At 54.7% G+C, this 16,975-nt stretch overlaps 1 protein-coding gene across 1 annotated transcript; it reads left to right on the top strand.

Moving 5' to 3' along the window:
* Window positions 1-225: 225 nt before the first annotated feature.
* On the top strand, window positions 226-2,232 carry LOC309684555 (acrosin-like; the record flags this gene model as incomplete). The annotated part of the gene is made up of 4 exons (XM_082500451.1): window positions 226-386; window positions 725-990; window positions 1,257-1,402; window positions 1,876-2,232. 4 exons carry the CDS (start codon window positions 226-228, stop codon window positions 2,230-2,232), a joined length of 930 nt encoding a protein of 309 aa, XP_082356577.1.
* Window positions 2,233-16,975: the final 14,743 nt, after the last annotated feature.

Below are 16,975 nucleotides of genomic sequence, written 5' to 3'. Positions count from 1 at the left end.
ACCCCGGCTGCTGGCACAGCTCCTCTGCGGGGCTCAGGCAGAAACAGGGGCGCACGCCCGCCCGCCCCAGGGGGTTCCCTGGCCCTGCTGTCCGTGCAGCGCCTTGTGGGGAGGGAAGAGGGCTGACCTTCAGCCTGAACCGCAGCACGCCGTGGAGCAGGACAGTCATGAGTTTCTGGTTACAGAGGGACCTGCGGGCTCCGGCCCATGGCTTACCAGTACGGCATGTCGCGCGTGGTGGGTGGCACCGATGCCCGTCCAGGAGCCTGGCCCTGGATCGTCAGCATCCAGGACCCCTGGGAAGCAGGCACGGGGCACATCTGCGGAGGGTCCCTCATCAGCCCACAGTGGGTCCTCACGGCGGCACACTGCTTCATCGAGGCCAGGTAAGGAGGGCCAGGGAAGGGGGCTGTCCCCACCACCCTCGCGGGTGCCCTGCGCGCAGCACCGCCTGCTACTCCCATCCCCATTCCTGCCAGTACGCCCAGTGCCTGGGCACTGCCGAGCCCAGCCCAGAGAGTGCTCAGGAGAAGGCTGGGCTTGGGCCACTGCTTCCTAGCAGCCTCCAGCGCCACATGGCTCGTGCCTAAGGCATGCCAGGGCGGTGGCAGCCTGCGTGGCACTGCTCTCCTCTCTGCCTTGGGAAGCAGAAGGCAGGGAACGGCGGGGCTGCTGCAGCGCGTGGCTCCGCTCCCTCTGACCCCCCTCTCCATCTGCCTTCCAGGAACATCAGCATGTGGCGCGTGGTGATCGGGGCCACCCAGTTGACTCGGCTGGGCCCCGAGGCCCAAGTGCGCCATATTAAGCGGCTGCTGGTTCACGAGCACTACAGGAATATCACGCAGAGGAACGACATCGCCCTGCTGGAGCTGGACCAGCCGGTCCAGTGCAACTCCTACACCCAGCTTGCCTGTGTGCCCGACGCCTCACTGAGAGTGTCAGAGCTGCACACCTGCTACGTCAGCGGTTGGGGCGCCACCACTGCAAGATGTGAGTTCCCCAAAAGTGCTGGTGTCCTGAGTGCAAGCTCGGCACACTGGGGAGAGGGGTTGGGCTTCCCGAGAGCGGAGGCGAAAGCCAGAGTCAGGCTGCGGGGACGTATGCCTCCAGAGAGAATGGGCTGACCCACCGCCCAAAGCCAGACAGAGGGGAAACACGGGCACAGTGCCTTCAGGACGCAAAGCCAAGCCCTAGGGAAGGGGTTCACCCAGGCAGGGGGGGAGCTGCTGGGGCTTCATTGCTTTCTGTGCTCACAGCTGCAGGGTCAACGGATGTCCTGCAGGAGGCCAAGGTCCAGCTCATTGATGTCAACCTCTGCAACAGCAGCGGGTGGTACAGAGGGGCCATCCACAGCCACAACCTGTGTGCTGGCTATCCGCAGGGTGGCATCGACACCTGCCAGGTAGGACATGCTGCAAGTCAAGCCCCGGCAGCACCGGCAGCCCTCTCGCAATGCCCAAACATCGCCCGGCACGTGCTTGGCCTGGCAAGTCACCCTGCCACCGCTGGGTCTCCACCGCTGCTGGTGCTCACCTCCCCTTCCCCAGCTGCAGGTCCTTGCCCAGTGCCCGCCTTGTCCCAGAGCCCGGGGACGCTGCCCAGAAAGCCCATCCTGTGCTCCCGGCAGCCCATAGGTCCAGATCCCAAAGCATCCCCCTTCCACACAGCCGGGAGCACTGTGCAGAGATGAGAGAGCGCCCGACCTTACAGGCCCTCCACCCTCTCCCAGATGAGGCTCTGTAGGCTCCAGCGCCGGAGCAGCGCCGTTGTGTGCAGTGAGCAGAGCTCTGGCAGGTGCTGGGAGAGAGAAGGAGCCGGCCAGAGCGCTGACAGCGGCCACCCACCACCACCTCAACCCTCTCTCCTCCCCTGCAGGGTGACAGCGGTGGTCCTCTGGTGTGCAAAGACAACAACGCGGACTACTTCTGGCTTGTTGGGGTGACCAGCTGGGGGAGAGGCTGTGCCAGAGCCAAACGGCCCGGAGTCTACACCTCCACCCAGCACTTCTATGACTGGATCCTGGTCCAGATGGGACTGCGCCCAGCACCATCGGCTACTACAACACCACAGCCAGTCTTTACTTCAACCCCCTATCAGAGGCCAAGGCCAATACCCACACAGTCGGGCGGGTTTGCACCATGTCCATTTCCACGCCAGAAGCTGGTGGAATTTTTTAAGCTGCTGCAGGAGCTGCTGCAGGTCCTGTGGGGGAAAAAGACTCGAGCAGCATGACAAACAGGCTCCAGAGCAGGCTGCGCTGTTCCACGACCATTTCCTTCCGGGGCAATGCCTGCTGAGCCAAAGGCAGCCTCAGTGCCAAGGCCTGCTCTGTCCTGCCCGCGCTCCTCTGAGCGCAGAAGGGCTGATGTTGACTCGGTTGTAGAAATAAAGTTCCTGATTTTCACAGCTGAGCGTGCTTGAGTCCAATTCAGTCTCCGGTGCAAGGCAAGGACTTGCATGCCCGGCGCCTGCCAATGAGGCTGCAGGCAGACAGCAGGGCACGAAGGGAGAGTGACTCCCAAGGGCTGAAACGGTGCCTGGTCAGAGAGGAGGGTGCTCAGAGCCACCATGGGACGGAGAAGACTGGCACATGGAGGATAGGAAACAGTGATGTGACCTGCAGACAACTTTGGGGCTATGCATTAAGGCACTCAGCTGGAGATTAGGGCCCAGTGTAAGCCGTAGCTAATCGAACAGACGGTGTGAAACTCCTGAGCGTGACAAGAGAAATTGCTGACCACAGCAAAGAGTGAGAAGCCAACAGGGCTCTCAGTCCCAGAAGGAAGAGCCGGATTTCAGGGGTAGTTAACGGGGGATTGATCCCCCCTTGTCTCCATTTTCCCTGCTTGAACATCCCCCTCATCTTCCTTGACTCCTCCCTTTCTCCTCCCTTGTCTCTCCTCCCAAACAAGGGACCCACCCCAGGTCACTTCCTCCCTCTCCTCCCAGGTTTGCTCCATCACTGAAGAGATTTGGTGTTTCAGGTGCTGGTAGCTCGGTCGCCTGGGACCGCCATGGCATTACTGATGCGGCTTCCTGGGCACTGCTGGCCCTGCTAGATGCCTCTGCCCACACGGACCCCAACCATTCCTCCAGTTGTCTGTGCAGTGTGGCCACTCTCATCATTCCTCCTTGACCACCTGCCAAACGTGGTGCTGGAATAGCAGAGTACCCACAGAAGAAGGTTTGCTCCATCGCTGAAGAGATGGGGTGTTTCAGGTGCTGGTAGCTCGGTCGCCTGGGACTGCCTCGGTCCCCGCCACTGCCTGCATGCATGTGGGCCACCCCCACGTACTGGGTCCATTAATTTGGACAGGTATGCCACTGGTTTCCTTTTTCCGCCCCGTCCCTCCATTAGGACTCCATGCGCTATCCCTTCTGCCACGTTTACAAGAAGGTGAAATGATTTTGGTTTCTTTTTTTTTTTTTCTAGGGAGGGGAGGGCTAAAACCAGGGTTTTTATTAGCTTCTGCTTCAGTTTTTGTAATGGCTCCTGTTTGTCTTCTGTCCACTGTATTGGACCTTCTTTTACTAGTTTGTCATACAGAAATTTTACTAATTGAGTGTATCCCTCAACCCATAGTCTACAGTACCCTAGTAACCCTAAAATCTTCCTTATTTCTCTTTTTGTTCTTGGGACACTTAAAGCTGTAATCCCAGAAATTCGTTCTGGATTGATTTCTCTTTTTCCTCCACTAATTAAATGCTCTAAATACCTTACTTCCTTTTGTACAAACTGCAGTTTTGCCTTTGACACTCTTAATCCTTGTTCTCCTAAAAAATTCAGCAAACGTATCGATGTCTCTTTCTGACTTTCTGCTCTTTCTCTCCCGATACCAACAGATCATTTCCATATTGCAAGATTCTTACTGGGGGTTCTGCCTGGAACTCCCCTAAAATTTTCTCTAGCATCTGTCCAAATAGATTTGGGGATTCTGTGAACCCTTGAGGCAGGGAGGTCCAGCAGAGTTGCTGCTTCCTCCCGGTGTCCGGATCTTCCCATTCAAAGGCAAATAAGTTTCTACTCTCCTCTGCTAATGGACAGGCCCAAAAGGCATCTTTAAGGTCTATTACACTAAACCATTTATGATTATGCGATATTTTACTCAGGAGGGTATATGGGTTCGAAACCACAGGCTGCTGAGTCTGTACTCGTTTATTGACTTCTCGTAGGTCTGCGACTAATCTCTATCTCCCCTCAGCCTTCTTGACCGGTAGAATTGGACTATTGTAAGGTGACATCCAGGGTTCCAACAATCCATCCTTCAACAATGAATCAATTACTGGTTTTAGACCTTTCCTCCCCTCATAAGATACGGGATATTGTTTTATCCTTACTGGCTGGTCCTCTTTAACTTCTAGTTTCGTGCAGGTTCATTTACTTGTGCTGTTTTCTTCTCCTGGCAACGCCAGCAGCAGAGCGGTCGGAGGAGAAGGGTGAGTGCCAGGCTGGTGGTGCGGAGGGGCGTGTGAGTGTGATGTGCGCGGTGGCCCCGGAGGGCACTGAGAAGGGTCGGTTGGTCTGGCTGTGCAGGGGGATGCTCTGCCTGCAGCGACGGCCCGAGCAAGCGCGGCCTTGGGGAACCGTCTGGTTGAGCGTTTGTTGGTGTGCTGGAGAAGAGCTGGGCAGGTGTCCCAAAGGGCAGCCTTTGGTGGGACGTCCTTCACCCCAAAGCTTTGTGGGACCTTTTTGAAGCCACCCTGGTGAGGCCTCTGCTCCTTCCACCCAAGTACTTTACGTTTCACACCGTGGAGTGGTCATTTCTGACTGCATCCTCAGCAGGACCTGGGGCCGGTGGCATTAGCTTCAACTGTGGAGCTGTAGAGACCTGGCAAGGATGGAGGAGAAGGAATGAGGCTCCTGGTGAAGGGAGGGAAGTGAGGAGGTGCAGTGTCCACGCTGGCGTTGAGGAGTGGCTGGGCAGGAGAGGACATGTTGGTGTAGGAGCCATGGAGCAGCCCGTGGCCAGAAGCAGAGGGTGGACACGGGGAGCATGGGCTCAATGTGAGAGGGAGCACAACGTCGGCACAGCGGGTTTAACTAGAGGGCTGGGAGCGAGAGCGTCGTCCAGCATGGGCAGGGGAGCTGGGTCTGCTCCTTCTCCATGTGAGAAATGGTGGTTTGCAGGTAGCATCTGGTTGCACTTGCTGGAACGCAGAGCGGGAGAGAGTTGTGTCCTGGTTTTCCCCTACAAAGGCAAGACATGGGTGGAAACGTGGCAGTGGGGAGGGACTGGGAGTAACTGGGACCCCCCATCCGCCTCCCAGCCCCATCGCGCTGGGATGGGACTGCACATCACCCCAGGGTTTCAGGGCTTGAAGGGTTGTCCCCGTGTCCCTGCCGGGCTCACAGTGGTGGCACGCTGCTCTGCGTCGGGCTGGCGGTGGCTGGGAAAGGTCTGGCATGCTGGGGCCATCACTGACTCTCATTTTCTCTCCCACCATAGAGCTCCTGGGCGTACCTCTCGGGTCTGTACGGAGCCCCCCTGGCCGGCGCCTGCTCCAGGCTGAACAACCCCAACGCTCAGCCTGTCCTCCCAGCAGAGGGGCTCCAGCCCTCACAGCATCTCCATGGCCTCCTCTGGCCCCACTCCAGCAGGTCCATGTCTTTCCTATGTTGGGGGCTCCAGAGCTGGATGCAGTACTCCAGGTGGTGTATCACCAGAGCAAAGCAGAATGACAGAACCCCATCCTTCACCCTGCTGGCCACACTTCTGATGCAGGCTGGGATATGTGTGGTTTTCTGGGCTGTGATCACGCATTGCCATCTCATGTTGAGCTTCTCATCAGTCAGCACCCCCAGGTCCTTCTCCTCAGGGCTGCTCTCCATCCATTCTCCGCCCAGCCTGGATTTGTGCTTGGATTGCCCCGACCCAGGTGCAGGACCTTGCACTGGGCCTGGTTGAACTTCATGAGGTTGGCATGTGCCCACCTCTCCAGCCTGTCATTAGTAGAAGGCCAGGCCTGCAGCACCCCGGTTATCAGCCCAGCTCTGGTGGGAGGGGATGCTCCTGTATGGGGGGGTTGCCCTGCGCTGGGGGGGGACATCCCACCGAGGGAAGGTCTTGCTGAAGTGGAGGCCGCGCTCATGCTCCCTCTCCCCCATCCCTCCCCAGATCGCCCCGTCAGAAGGTCCCAAGGCCAGTGAGCGGATGGTCATCATCACGGGGCCGCCCAAGGCTCAGTTCAAGGTGCGCTGGGTGGGGGCTGTGGGTGGGGGGGACAGTAAGGGCCAAGTCGAGAGCATCCCTGTGGTCACCACAGTGCTGCCAGCCTGGCTTGGCCTCCCTCAGCGCCAGGGGAGCTCTTTGCTGGGTACCGTGGTTTTGATGCTGCTGGACGTGGGGACATCATCACCTTTGGGGATGGAGGGGCACAGCGGGCGCTGCCTGATGGTTTTCCTTCCTGTCCGTCTCCTCCCCAGGCCCAGGGGTGAATATTTGGGAAGCTGAAAGAGGATAACTTCTTTAACCTGAAAGAAGAAGTGAAGCTTGAAGTCCACATCAAGGTGCCTTCCTTCGCCGCCGGCCACGTGACAGGCAAAGGTGGCAAAACGGTGGGGGGTGGTGCCCGGGGGATGCAAAGTTGGGCATCAGATATCACCCCTGCCCACCCCAGGGGGACAAATCCCGGGTGCTCAGTGGTCTCAGCGATGTCTTGACCCTCAGCCCCCATGTCCTGGTGGTGGTTCTCGTTGGTCCCAAGGAAGGGGGAGACACACAGGGTGCCTGGTGCCGTCGTGACTGTGGCAGTGGAGGATTTTGGCTCTTCCACAACAGAAGCCTCTTGTGGTTCGCTCCAGGTGAACAAACTGTAAAACTTAACCAGCGCGGAAGTCCTTGTGCCACGAGACCAAACCCCGGACAAGAACGAGGAGGTCATCGTTAAAGTCATTGGGCATTTCTTTGCCAGTCAGGTACAGTTTGGCCGCGGCTTTACCCGATCCTCCCTGGCCGCTTTCATCCACCGAGGAAAGGCACAGGGCTTGCTGAGCCCAGCAGCACCCGAGCGTCCTGCCACTCTTCTTTTGGGAGGTCCCTGTGCCCCCAAGATGCACTGAAGGCGTTTTGGTAGCTCCCCCTGGCTGTGCGAGAACTGAAATTGAAGATTGGCTCGATTGAGCTAAAAATGGGTGTTTTGGATGCTGTGCAGAGCAGCACCCAGGGTGTGAATGGACTCCCCGGTGCGGGCAAATCCATGCGCATCCCACCTGGGTGCATCTTCCATAACCTTGTCTCCTGTCCACTTCGGCGGGATGGCGACCCCCCCAAAAATTCAGGCTCTCTCGAGGAGTGAAGCACAAGTTAAAAAAAAAAAAAAAACAAAACAAACAACCGGAAATTAATTACAGCTTGTTCAGAGTGACAAGTTGGGAGCAGCGAGATGCTCGGTGGGGGCTCGGGAGTTGGTGGTGGGGGGAGAAGCAGTGCCCTGACCCCCACCTCTTGCTTTTCCCCTCTCCTCCCCAAGACTGCACAGCGCAAGATGAGGGAAATGCTCCAGCAGGTGAAGCAGCAGGAGCAGAAACACGCTCCGGGAGCCCCGGCCTCGCAGCACAGCAAGGGAGGCTCCCGCCATGATGCCCAGCACTGCCCGATGAATGTAACCCCGCCGCCGGACATCTCCCTCCCCCCCTCCCCAGTCCCCCTCCCCCACCCCCAGCAGGTCAGGGGAGCAAACCAAAGACCCCCCCAAACACACAGCCCCCCATTCCCCGCGGCGCTGTGAGGATGCACAGCCGAGGGGTACGGGGAGGGCTCTCTCCATCCCACAGCCTCCCCCTTCCTCCTCCCTCGCCTCCCGACGCTGTCCCTTTAGTTGGACTAACAGAGGCAGAGAGAGAGAGAGTTTTTAGTATTTTTCTTTTTTTATTATTTTTAATTTACTAAAAGCCACCTGTTTTTCACCTCAGGCACAGCCGGAGGAGCTGGAGGATTTTTCAGTTTTGTAAGGATTTTAATTTTTTTTTTTTTTTTCAGAGGGGGTGGGGGCGGGAGGAGGATGTTTGGTTTTTAGCCAAAGCCGGCTTTTCTCGAGGTTAAAGGACAGGAACTAGTCCAGTGGTTCTCTAATGCCCAGTAGAGCAGGGATGTAGGATTGCCAGCAGGGGGTGAAACCCCCCATAATAATTAAAGGAGCGTTAAAAAGCGATTTCTTAAGGGCTTTGAGAAGAGCAGTGCCTGTATGAGCCAAGAGAAGGGATCCCGTCTCCTCAAAGAGGCATTTCTCTTTCACGCGCCCTTTCCTCTTTGCTTCCCTGAGTCCCAAACTGGGGTTGGCATCTGCTGCGTCCCCCCGTCCCGGCTGTCCCTCTGTCCCTTCGCTCTCCATCACCGCCCCGACGCGGCTGAAAGATGCGGGTTGCAGGAGAGAAGGGGGGAAAGAGGGGCGGGGGGTGTCCTGGTTCCGGCAGGGATGGGGTTAATTTCCCCGAGGAGCCGGCAGGGACACAGGTATCCCATCCCCTGTGAGCCATGCCCGGGGCTGGGGGGAGCTCGCCGGGGGAGGGGGCGGGAAGTCGCGGCTGGGAGCGGGCTGCGGCGGTGCGGGGCCAGTCGGTGCGCGGAGGCGCTGTCATCGCGTCCGTCTATTCCTTTACCGCTGTTATTGGGATTGTTTGCCCTTCCCGTTGCTCTTCTCTTAAACTGCCTTTATCTCAACCCGCGAGTTTTTTGCCTTTTTCTTCCGATTTTGCCCCCGGCTGCGGGAGTGGAGCGAGCGGCCGCGTGGTTCTTTGTTGCCGGCTGAGGCCAAACCACGACGGGGGAAACACCGGATTTCCAAGAGGTTGTCAGCCCAGGGCTGGGGAAAAAAAAAAAAAAAAAAAAACCAACAAAAAACCTAGCAAAATTATTATTTTTTTTAAATTTCAAAAATAAAGCACACACAACCCCCAACCCCAGATGACACACACACATCCACACAGAAAAAAACACCTCAGGTTTTCATACCTCAGCACCTTGCGTTTGTGTTTCCCTTCTAGAGATTTTGTGTGCCTTGTAAAACTGATACTTGGAGCTTTTTTTTTTGTTTAATTTGTTAAAAAAAAAAAGACGAGTTGGAAAAAACGATCTCGACCGAGTGTGAAGCAGGAGAAGGAAACCACTCCCACGGGTGCCAATGCTCTTCCGTAGTCTCCTTTGGCTAGCTGAGAGCCAGGGGCTGTTCCTTTGGAGAAAGCTTGAGAAATGTTAAAAAGGAGAAAAAAAAAGGGGAAAAAAGTGGTGGAAAGAAAAAGGGGGAAAAGAAAAAAAAGCAAAAGAAAAAAAGAGAAAAGAAAAAAAAAAAGAGAAAGAGAAAAAAGGGGGGGAAGAAAGGCGGAAAAAAAAGGGAAAAAGAACCCCAACTCAAATATAAAAAAAGGTTGTAAGAAAAAAAAAAAAAAAAAAAAAAACCAAACAGAAAACAAAACCAAGCAAGGAAAGTGGTGAAAGCCGCTGGGAAGAGGAGGGACGAGGGACGGGAGCGAAGGGGGGGGGGGGTGAGGTGGCGGTGCCAGTGTGGCCCCAGGGGCTGTGACACCATATTTTTGTCCTCTACTGCAAAGTGTTCCGTGAAAAAAAAACAACCAAACCCCACCCAACGACAACATCATCACAAGAAAAAGAGAAATCTCTGCAGCTCACACGAGCCTGAGCTTGCTCTCCGTTGCTCTCTTTCCAGTGTCTTGGGGGGGTCATGGCCGAGCTGAGATTGGGGGGTGGTGGTGGTGGGAGTTTGCCCCATGGCTGTGATGGGGGGAGAAGGGGTGGGTGGGGAGTGGGGGCTGTGCTGTGGGGTTTTTTTGGGGTGGTGGTGGTTTTTTGCCAGGCGCAGCTTTACCCAGTGGCTCGGGGAGGTGTTGGCATCAGGAAGCCTGTGCTAAAGCGGGGTGGGGGCCTCGCCGCAGTTGGTTAGCAGAGCCAAAGTGGTTACTAATGGTTATTAATGGTGCACTAATTACGCCCGTGTAACTGGGAAGCTCAGATGCCCCCAGTCACCCACCCCCATCCCCCCCCCCCGGGTGCTTCTCTAGCCAGGCGAGCGCTGGGCGTCCCCCCCGCAGGAGAGGAGCGCACCTCCGGGGTGGGTGGAAGGGCGTCACCCAACGGGGAGAAGACCAAGATGGGGCTTGGGTGTCCCTTGGGGTGGCCATGTGGCGGGGTAGGGCTGCTGGGGGCTGCCACGATGAGGGACACCCCCACGCCTTTCTCCATGGCTCCCAGAGCTCTGCTCCCTCCCTCCCTCCCACCCATCCAGTGCCACCGGAGAGGTGGTGTCCCCCCTCCCGGGGTGGGCAGGGGCTGCTGCCACCCCACCTAACACCTCAACGCACCAAACCAGCTTTCAGCAGTCACAGCCACCCGGGCGCTGCCAAGGGGGCAGCAGGGGCTCCCCACAGGGGGTTTACAGAACACAGAGAGTGTCCGTACACCACTAACCCCTCTCCAGGGGCGGATTTTCGGGATGCTGCTTGCTCATCTCACCGCTGAACAACTCCCCGATTGCCCCTTCAGCACATTGTGACCATCGCTTCGTGGCTTTTGTGCTCCGATGCTCCTCCTGGCTCCAATCCTCTTCCTGGGGGATTGTGAGGGAGCAAAAAACCACATCGCTACATCCAACTTTTTTTCAGTTAAATAAAAAAAGAATAAATCACCCTCTCTTATTACCAGGTAGAGTTTTGTTCCCTTAAGGCTCTTTTTATGAAAATAAATATTTAAATTATATAAAGAAATAAATACTTCTCTTTTCACATTAGATAACTCCCTGGAGACAGCAAAAAACAACCCAACACCACTGTGCACCAGTGTCCACCAGGGCTTTATACTTTTGTGGCTCTCATGTGCCAGGCCATCGAATCCACACAGTCCAATAAAGTCGGTTGTCCCTCTCCTCCTCCTGGCTGGAGGCAGGGCACCTCTACTGTTGACCGTAGTACCTACGATTATCAGATTGGTTCCTACCTGGTCCGTAGGATCGCCTACCGTAGGTCGGAGCAGCCTTCCTCCTGTAAGAATCCTTTCTTCTATCGGCTTCATTTTGCAACTCAAGCACCTGTGCCTGTAGGGCTGAGGTAGGTTCTCCATCCCTCTTCTTCATGTCTTCTGCATATTCACAGAGGCAAACCCACAGGATATCTCGCATCGGGTTTGATTTGTCTTGAGTCGGAGGGTGGTTTTTCTCTTGAGTAGGAGGGCGTTTCCTCTTAGCAGCTGCAACATGAGTCTGTACAGGGAAAGCATGGAGTTTTTCCTCCACCTTGGTTAGTTTATCAAACAGTTTATCGGTTTGCTCAACTAATCTCTGGGTCATTTGCTCTATTTTCTCAGTCAGTTTCTCAGTCATTTTCTCGGTGGTCACAGTCAGCTTTTCTATGGCTGCCATAGAGAAGGGACCAGAGAGACTGTCTTCATACTGTCGTACCTTCTTAACCCCTTCATTTACAGTTGGTGTGTCAGTATCGGATCCTCCCCAGACCATTGTTGACAATGGGTGGGAATATGTTGATGGTGCACTTTGTACAAACTTTTTGAGCAGAGATCGTTTGCATGGCATTTCATCAGGGTCTACTGTCGCTTGCCCATCACTATAAATCACCTCTCGCACAGGCAGTTCTTTCAGGTACAATCCCTCCATCCTTGGACAGGTTTCCCAATCGCCTAGCTTCTCTGCCATCTCAGTCTAGGGTATCTGCCCCGCTATCCCAGCATCGGAGCAACCAGGAGACAAGTGTTTCGCCTTCATGACGACTAAAGTCCTTCCTGATACTTCTCAGATCTTTCACGGAGAAGGATTGAACAACTCCCTCTACATCTGAGTCCTCCTGTGGGGAGGCTGCCCCAGAAGGGGCCTCTCCAGCATCTGCTCTAGAAGGACTCTGGCCTTTGTCTGTTTTCAAAGGTCTCTTTCCCTTCTGTGGTCTTGAAGGACCCTCCCCTGGATCTTGTTCAGAACTCTCCCCCAAGCTATGTGACTTGAGGTGGTCTTTGTGGTAAGGGGCAGGGGAAGGAGTTGACCTCCTCTTCCTGCTCCTGGTTCCCGGGGCGGCTTGTACCGATTTTGATGGAGTTGGAGTAGTTTTGGTACTGGTTGTAGTGGCTGCAGTAGGTTGTGCCGGGAGAGGCGGCGGCGTGGCTTGTGCCGCTGCAGGGGGGGGCGCGGCTTGTGCCGGGACGGGCGGCGGAGGGGCCGGTGTTGTTGCGGTGGGGGGGGCGGCTGCCGGTGGTGCGGGTGCCGGTGCCGGTGCAGGCGGCGGCGGAGGCGCCTGTGCCGTGGCGGTGCGGAAGACGGCTGCCGGTGGCGCCGTTGCTCCGGGGGGGGCAGCTGCCGGTGGCGCCGGTGCCGTGGGGGAGGCGGCTGCCGGTGGTGCCGTTGCTCCGGGGGGGGCAGCTGCGGCCGGGCCGGGCGGGGCCGCGGTTCGCGCCGCTGCAGATCGCCGAGCGGCTGCGCGGGTCTGAGTGGCGGCAGCGCACGGTCCCCTCCAGCTCCCCCTGCACAGATGTTTCACAAGAAACCACCCCTGCACCACATTCAGGAGCATCAACAACAAAACCACGATCTTAACAAGGTACCAGTCCTTATCCTCAGAGCCCAGAAGGTTGCCATGCCCCAGCTCTGATGGGGTCACATCAGCATAATTATCAAAGGGCGAAGTAAACATTCCCCAGGTAGAAGAACCCTTTGATCCCTTTGGTCTCTTTTCTACTGAGCATGAGGCAGATGGGATGGAATACCCTGTTGGTCAGTTTTGGGTCACCTGTCCTGTCGCTCCTCCCCGCAGGTGGGACCCCACTATGCTTTTCCGCTTCCGACCCTCCAACGGGGCAAATAACAAAGCTGGTTGGCCGTGGGGGTTATAGCAATGAGTATAAGCAAGAGCCTCTCTGCATCCCATGCCTGGGCATCAGCTGTAAACATTGCTCTTATCGCTCTGAGAGAGTGAACGCTGACGGCACAATAGGCAGTTAATTTCAGTTGGTAGAAGAGGCCCAGCTAAGAAGCCAAGTTACTGAACAAAATTGGTTCTCTTTTACCTCAAACCAGGACACAGGGAGAGTTTCCTTCCATTAAGGCTCTTTTTATTAAAATAAATATTTATATTATATAAAGAAATAAATACTTCTCTTTTCACATTAGATAACTCCCTGGAGGCAGCAAAAAAAGCCAACCCCAAACCAGCCCAAAGGACAGGGGCTTTGGTGAGAAATCAAGAGATGGTAAACGCTTTCTTTCTGTGGTCGTGACAAATCCAGTTTTAGGAATCAAGTAGACGGTAGATATTCCAGAAACAGAGGAAAACTCTCTTTGAGGAGACGGTAGTTCAGCACGTTGTCCTTGGGAAGGTAAGTTGGGCAAACACGACTGTAACCACCACCACGGATGTTTCCCATTTGTCTGTAACGTGGTCGCGTGCGCTGTGAGGCGCGAGCGTGCGGCTCAGCCATGGAAGTTGACGATGTTCCTTCTTCACTCTGCCCTTAACGAGGTCACACCCACCTTTCTGGCTCTTGCTTAAGGTGCGTTAGCTAATTTCAAAGAGAGTTACTGTCTCCAAAATAAGGGGGGGGGGGGTGGTGGTGGTGGAGGTGGGGAAATAAACTGTCTTAACCACTACTTCATAATTTGAAGAGGAAAACTTGTGTACCAAAACCCCAGAGTTACTGTCTCCAAAATAAGGGAGGTGGGGGGAACAAACCACCTTAACTTCTCCTTCATAAGCTAAAGAGGAAAACTTGTGTACCAAAACCCCAGAGTTACTGTCTCCAAAATAAGGGAGGTGGGGGGAATAAACCATCTTAACTTCTACTTCATAACCTAAAGAGGAAAATTCGTCTAAGAAATGTAACTAAAGGTCTAAGAAAACTAACTAAAGGCCTAAGAAAAGTAACTAAGGTCGAAGAAACGTAATCAAAAGAAGAGCTCTAAGAGTCCACGTGTCACAGCAGCTGTTGGTGGATTATCTCCCACACCATCTTCTTCCGGAAGTATGGCATGTGAGTCTGAAAAGAGAAGAGAAAGAAAAGAGAAATTAAATAATGACGTCACGGTAGAAAGAGGTGGCAAACACGCATAAACGCCCAGCGGAGTCCTTAATAGGAAGTTCCCTTTAGGAACTGTCAACCGTTTGGGTACAACACCCCACGCGGTTCCTAAGAGGGTGACACGACAACCCGACAAAACCAGATTGACTTGACCACGCGACAGCTTACAAGCACGCTAATAAAAGACCCGTCTAAAACGAAATCAAGAAAAAGAAGCGGTGTCTTGACTGGTCAAAGGGTAGAAGCCATTTCTCCAAAAGATACCGAGCCCAGATATGCCAAACCCGCTGGCGGCAGTATCTTGCCCAAGAGGAATCTCACCGGCAGCAGCTCCCAAAGGCGGGGATGGAGAACCACAGCTCTGCCCTGCCCAGGCCACTTGGAAGTTCTGATCCCAGCAACTACGCACCGAAACGGGGTACGAAACCTCAGCCCCTGCCCCGGACACAATTAAGAGCTGCTGCCTAACCTCCCTGGCTCCTGTCCCTGGGCGAGAGGGGCTTGGAGGGGTTTATGACCTTCACTCACCTGGCTAAAGTTGAACGGTTTCTCTCTGGCGATGTAATCTGCGTATTTACACATAAAGACGCCGCAGTCGCTTCCATTCAGCTGCTGAGGGATCTCCTAAGGAATGCAAAGAAGATGGAGGATTTCCCTCTGTCTCAAAAGAAAAGCAACTTGGAAGCAGCGCACATTACCCACACCGACACTGCGCTCACCGCACACTCCTGACCCTACTTGCCTAATCCCCGATACCCACTCCCGCCCATGAGGAACAGACCCAGTTCACTGCTCACCATCCCTCCCCTCTGCCTCCCGGACTCGGACACTACGATCCAAATTTTTGGCAGGCCCAGAAGGCGCAGCAGCCCTCCCCCCTGCGAGGTGTCTCAAGGTTCGCACCGCCTCTTTCTTAAGTGACCTTTCTTAAATCCGGTCTTTAGGGACTGCTTTTTACTATCAACTCCTCGAGGAACATCAGCTCAACCCTTTCTTTGTCACGTGCCAGGATCTGGGCCCCAAAGAAGCACTTACAGTTCCCATTTCAAACCCAAGGGGTGCTCACGTACACGTGGCTCCATGCTGTGAAGAGTCCACTCTGAAACATCCAGCTCCAGCTGTCTTTTTTCCCAGCTTTCTTTTTGCAGGTATTGGCTGGTTAAAACAAAAGGAAAAAAAAAAATCCCTTTTCATCTCTGTAATTTAGGCCAACAACAAAATAAAGCGGCTGAAGGATCACAGGAAGACGGACGGCAGGACGGTAAAATGTCAGAGGATCCTCACTGCAGCTGATTTAAGGCTGATTTTGAGGAAAAATCCCAATCTGAAACTTACAAACACGGGGAGAGGCTGTGAGCTAATGGTCAAGAACTAACAAAGTCGGCACACGTGTGCCACGGGGCTATGGCGTATTTGGCTGTGCCTCTCACGGGAAGGTGGCAGAATCCAGGCACCCCAGACCCTGGGTGCAGGGGACGCTGTGACAGCAGATAAGCAGTCGATGCCAGACAAGTCGCAGCAAGCAACTCCAAGATTCCTGCTTGGTTATCTACAAGCCACGTGAAAACTGGCAGTCGCCTTACAGGGACTAAATCTAAAACCCCTCTCCTCATTCACACCAGAAAAGCAGTGACGGAGCGGTTACTTACAGCAAAGTCTGACAAATCTTGTCCCCTTTCTGCCCAAGCGAGTCCAAGTACGTGATCGTGTTCTTCCTCAGATCTATGACCTGTTATTAAAAGGTGACCGTTAGGCAAAGCACAACCTTGTGCCGCACACCCCCCAACACCTACATGACTTCTCTTGCCAGTTTTTGCTCCCCGTCCAATTCTAAAGGAAAAGCCCGTGGGACTCACGGCTAGTGTCCAGTGTGCTTGCAAGTTCACAGGCACGAAGAGGATGTCCTGCTTAAAGACATCGACACTCTTGGTCCACCTTCTGACCGACTCGTAGCCCCCAGATGTTAGTTTTGGATAAAAGAAAGTACTAAACGCGTGGACTGCTGGATAGCCTTCCTTCTTCCCTCTTTCCATCACCAGACTCATGTAGAAATTAACGACCTGCACCATAAAGAGGAAACGTGAGGTGTCAAAATAAGACGCTGCCTTCCCCAACGAAAAATACAGCACCACCTCTGTTCTGGCCACCCTTAAGCACGCAGCGCAGAGAACTCCAGCCTCAGCTGGAGGCTTTTGTTCCCAGGATTTCACACGGGGCTACATCGGCAGTTTGATCAAAACACCTGCCACCCACGCCAATAACCCGGACGAACTCCTGGAAGCTGCGTCATACAAGAAGTAACGGAACTTCCCGAAACGCTCGACCCTTCAACACCTCAAATAAGAAGTGTACAGAGATTTCTAGGCTCTGCAGCGGAGGTCGTCAAAGAACGTTGACGCGACTTCTGTACAGGGCGGAGGGGTATTTTTCAATAAAGGCTGAGTGAGACTAGCCCTGTGCTGCAGCTGGTTTTACCTCATCGTTTAGCCAGCAAAGGTTCCTGAGCGTGTGGATGTCTTCGCGAGTGACCTTTAGTTTGAAGGCACTGCTCATGATCTCATCTGGCTCACCTTTGCCAAATGCGGCACTGACCTCTCTCTCCATGGCCTGAAAGGAACAATTAAATGGGGAAGGACTTGTGAAACAGCGCATGGAGCACGCTGACCTGGGGGCAGCTTTCCACTGAAACACGGCCTGTAAATTCAGCTCAGCTGACAGAGCAACTGCCTTCGACGGTTTCCTGCCTCAGTGAGCGATAGCGCTTTTGCCTTGCTTGGTTGGTTTCAGCATCCTAACTTTGAACTTCACAGCCCAGGCTTGCTGCCGTTTCTTTTCACCAAGGACGTGGGGATAAAACCCGTCAACTTAGCAAACACGCTCAAGCAGCTGAAAATGGAACACAACTCTGGCAACCCCCTTTCCCAGGTGCTGCTGCGGCCCTCGCAATACCC

Source organism: Vanellus vanellus (assembly GCF_965231255.1).
Source record: "Vanellus vanellus genome assembly, contig: HAP1_SCAFFOLD_34, whole genome shotgun sequence".
Lineage (NCBI taxonomy): Eukaryota > Metazoa > Chordata > Aves > Charadriiformes > Charadriidae > Vanellus > Vanellus vanellus.
The sequence above is the reverse complement of the archived record's forward strand: the minus strand, read 5'-3'. Positions and strand labels throughout refer to the sequence as shown.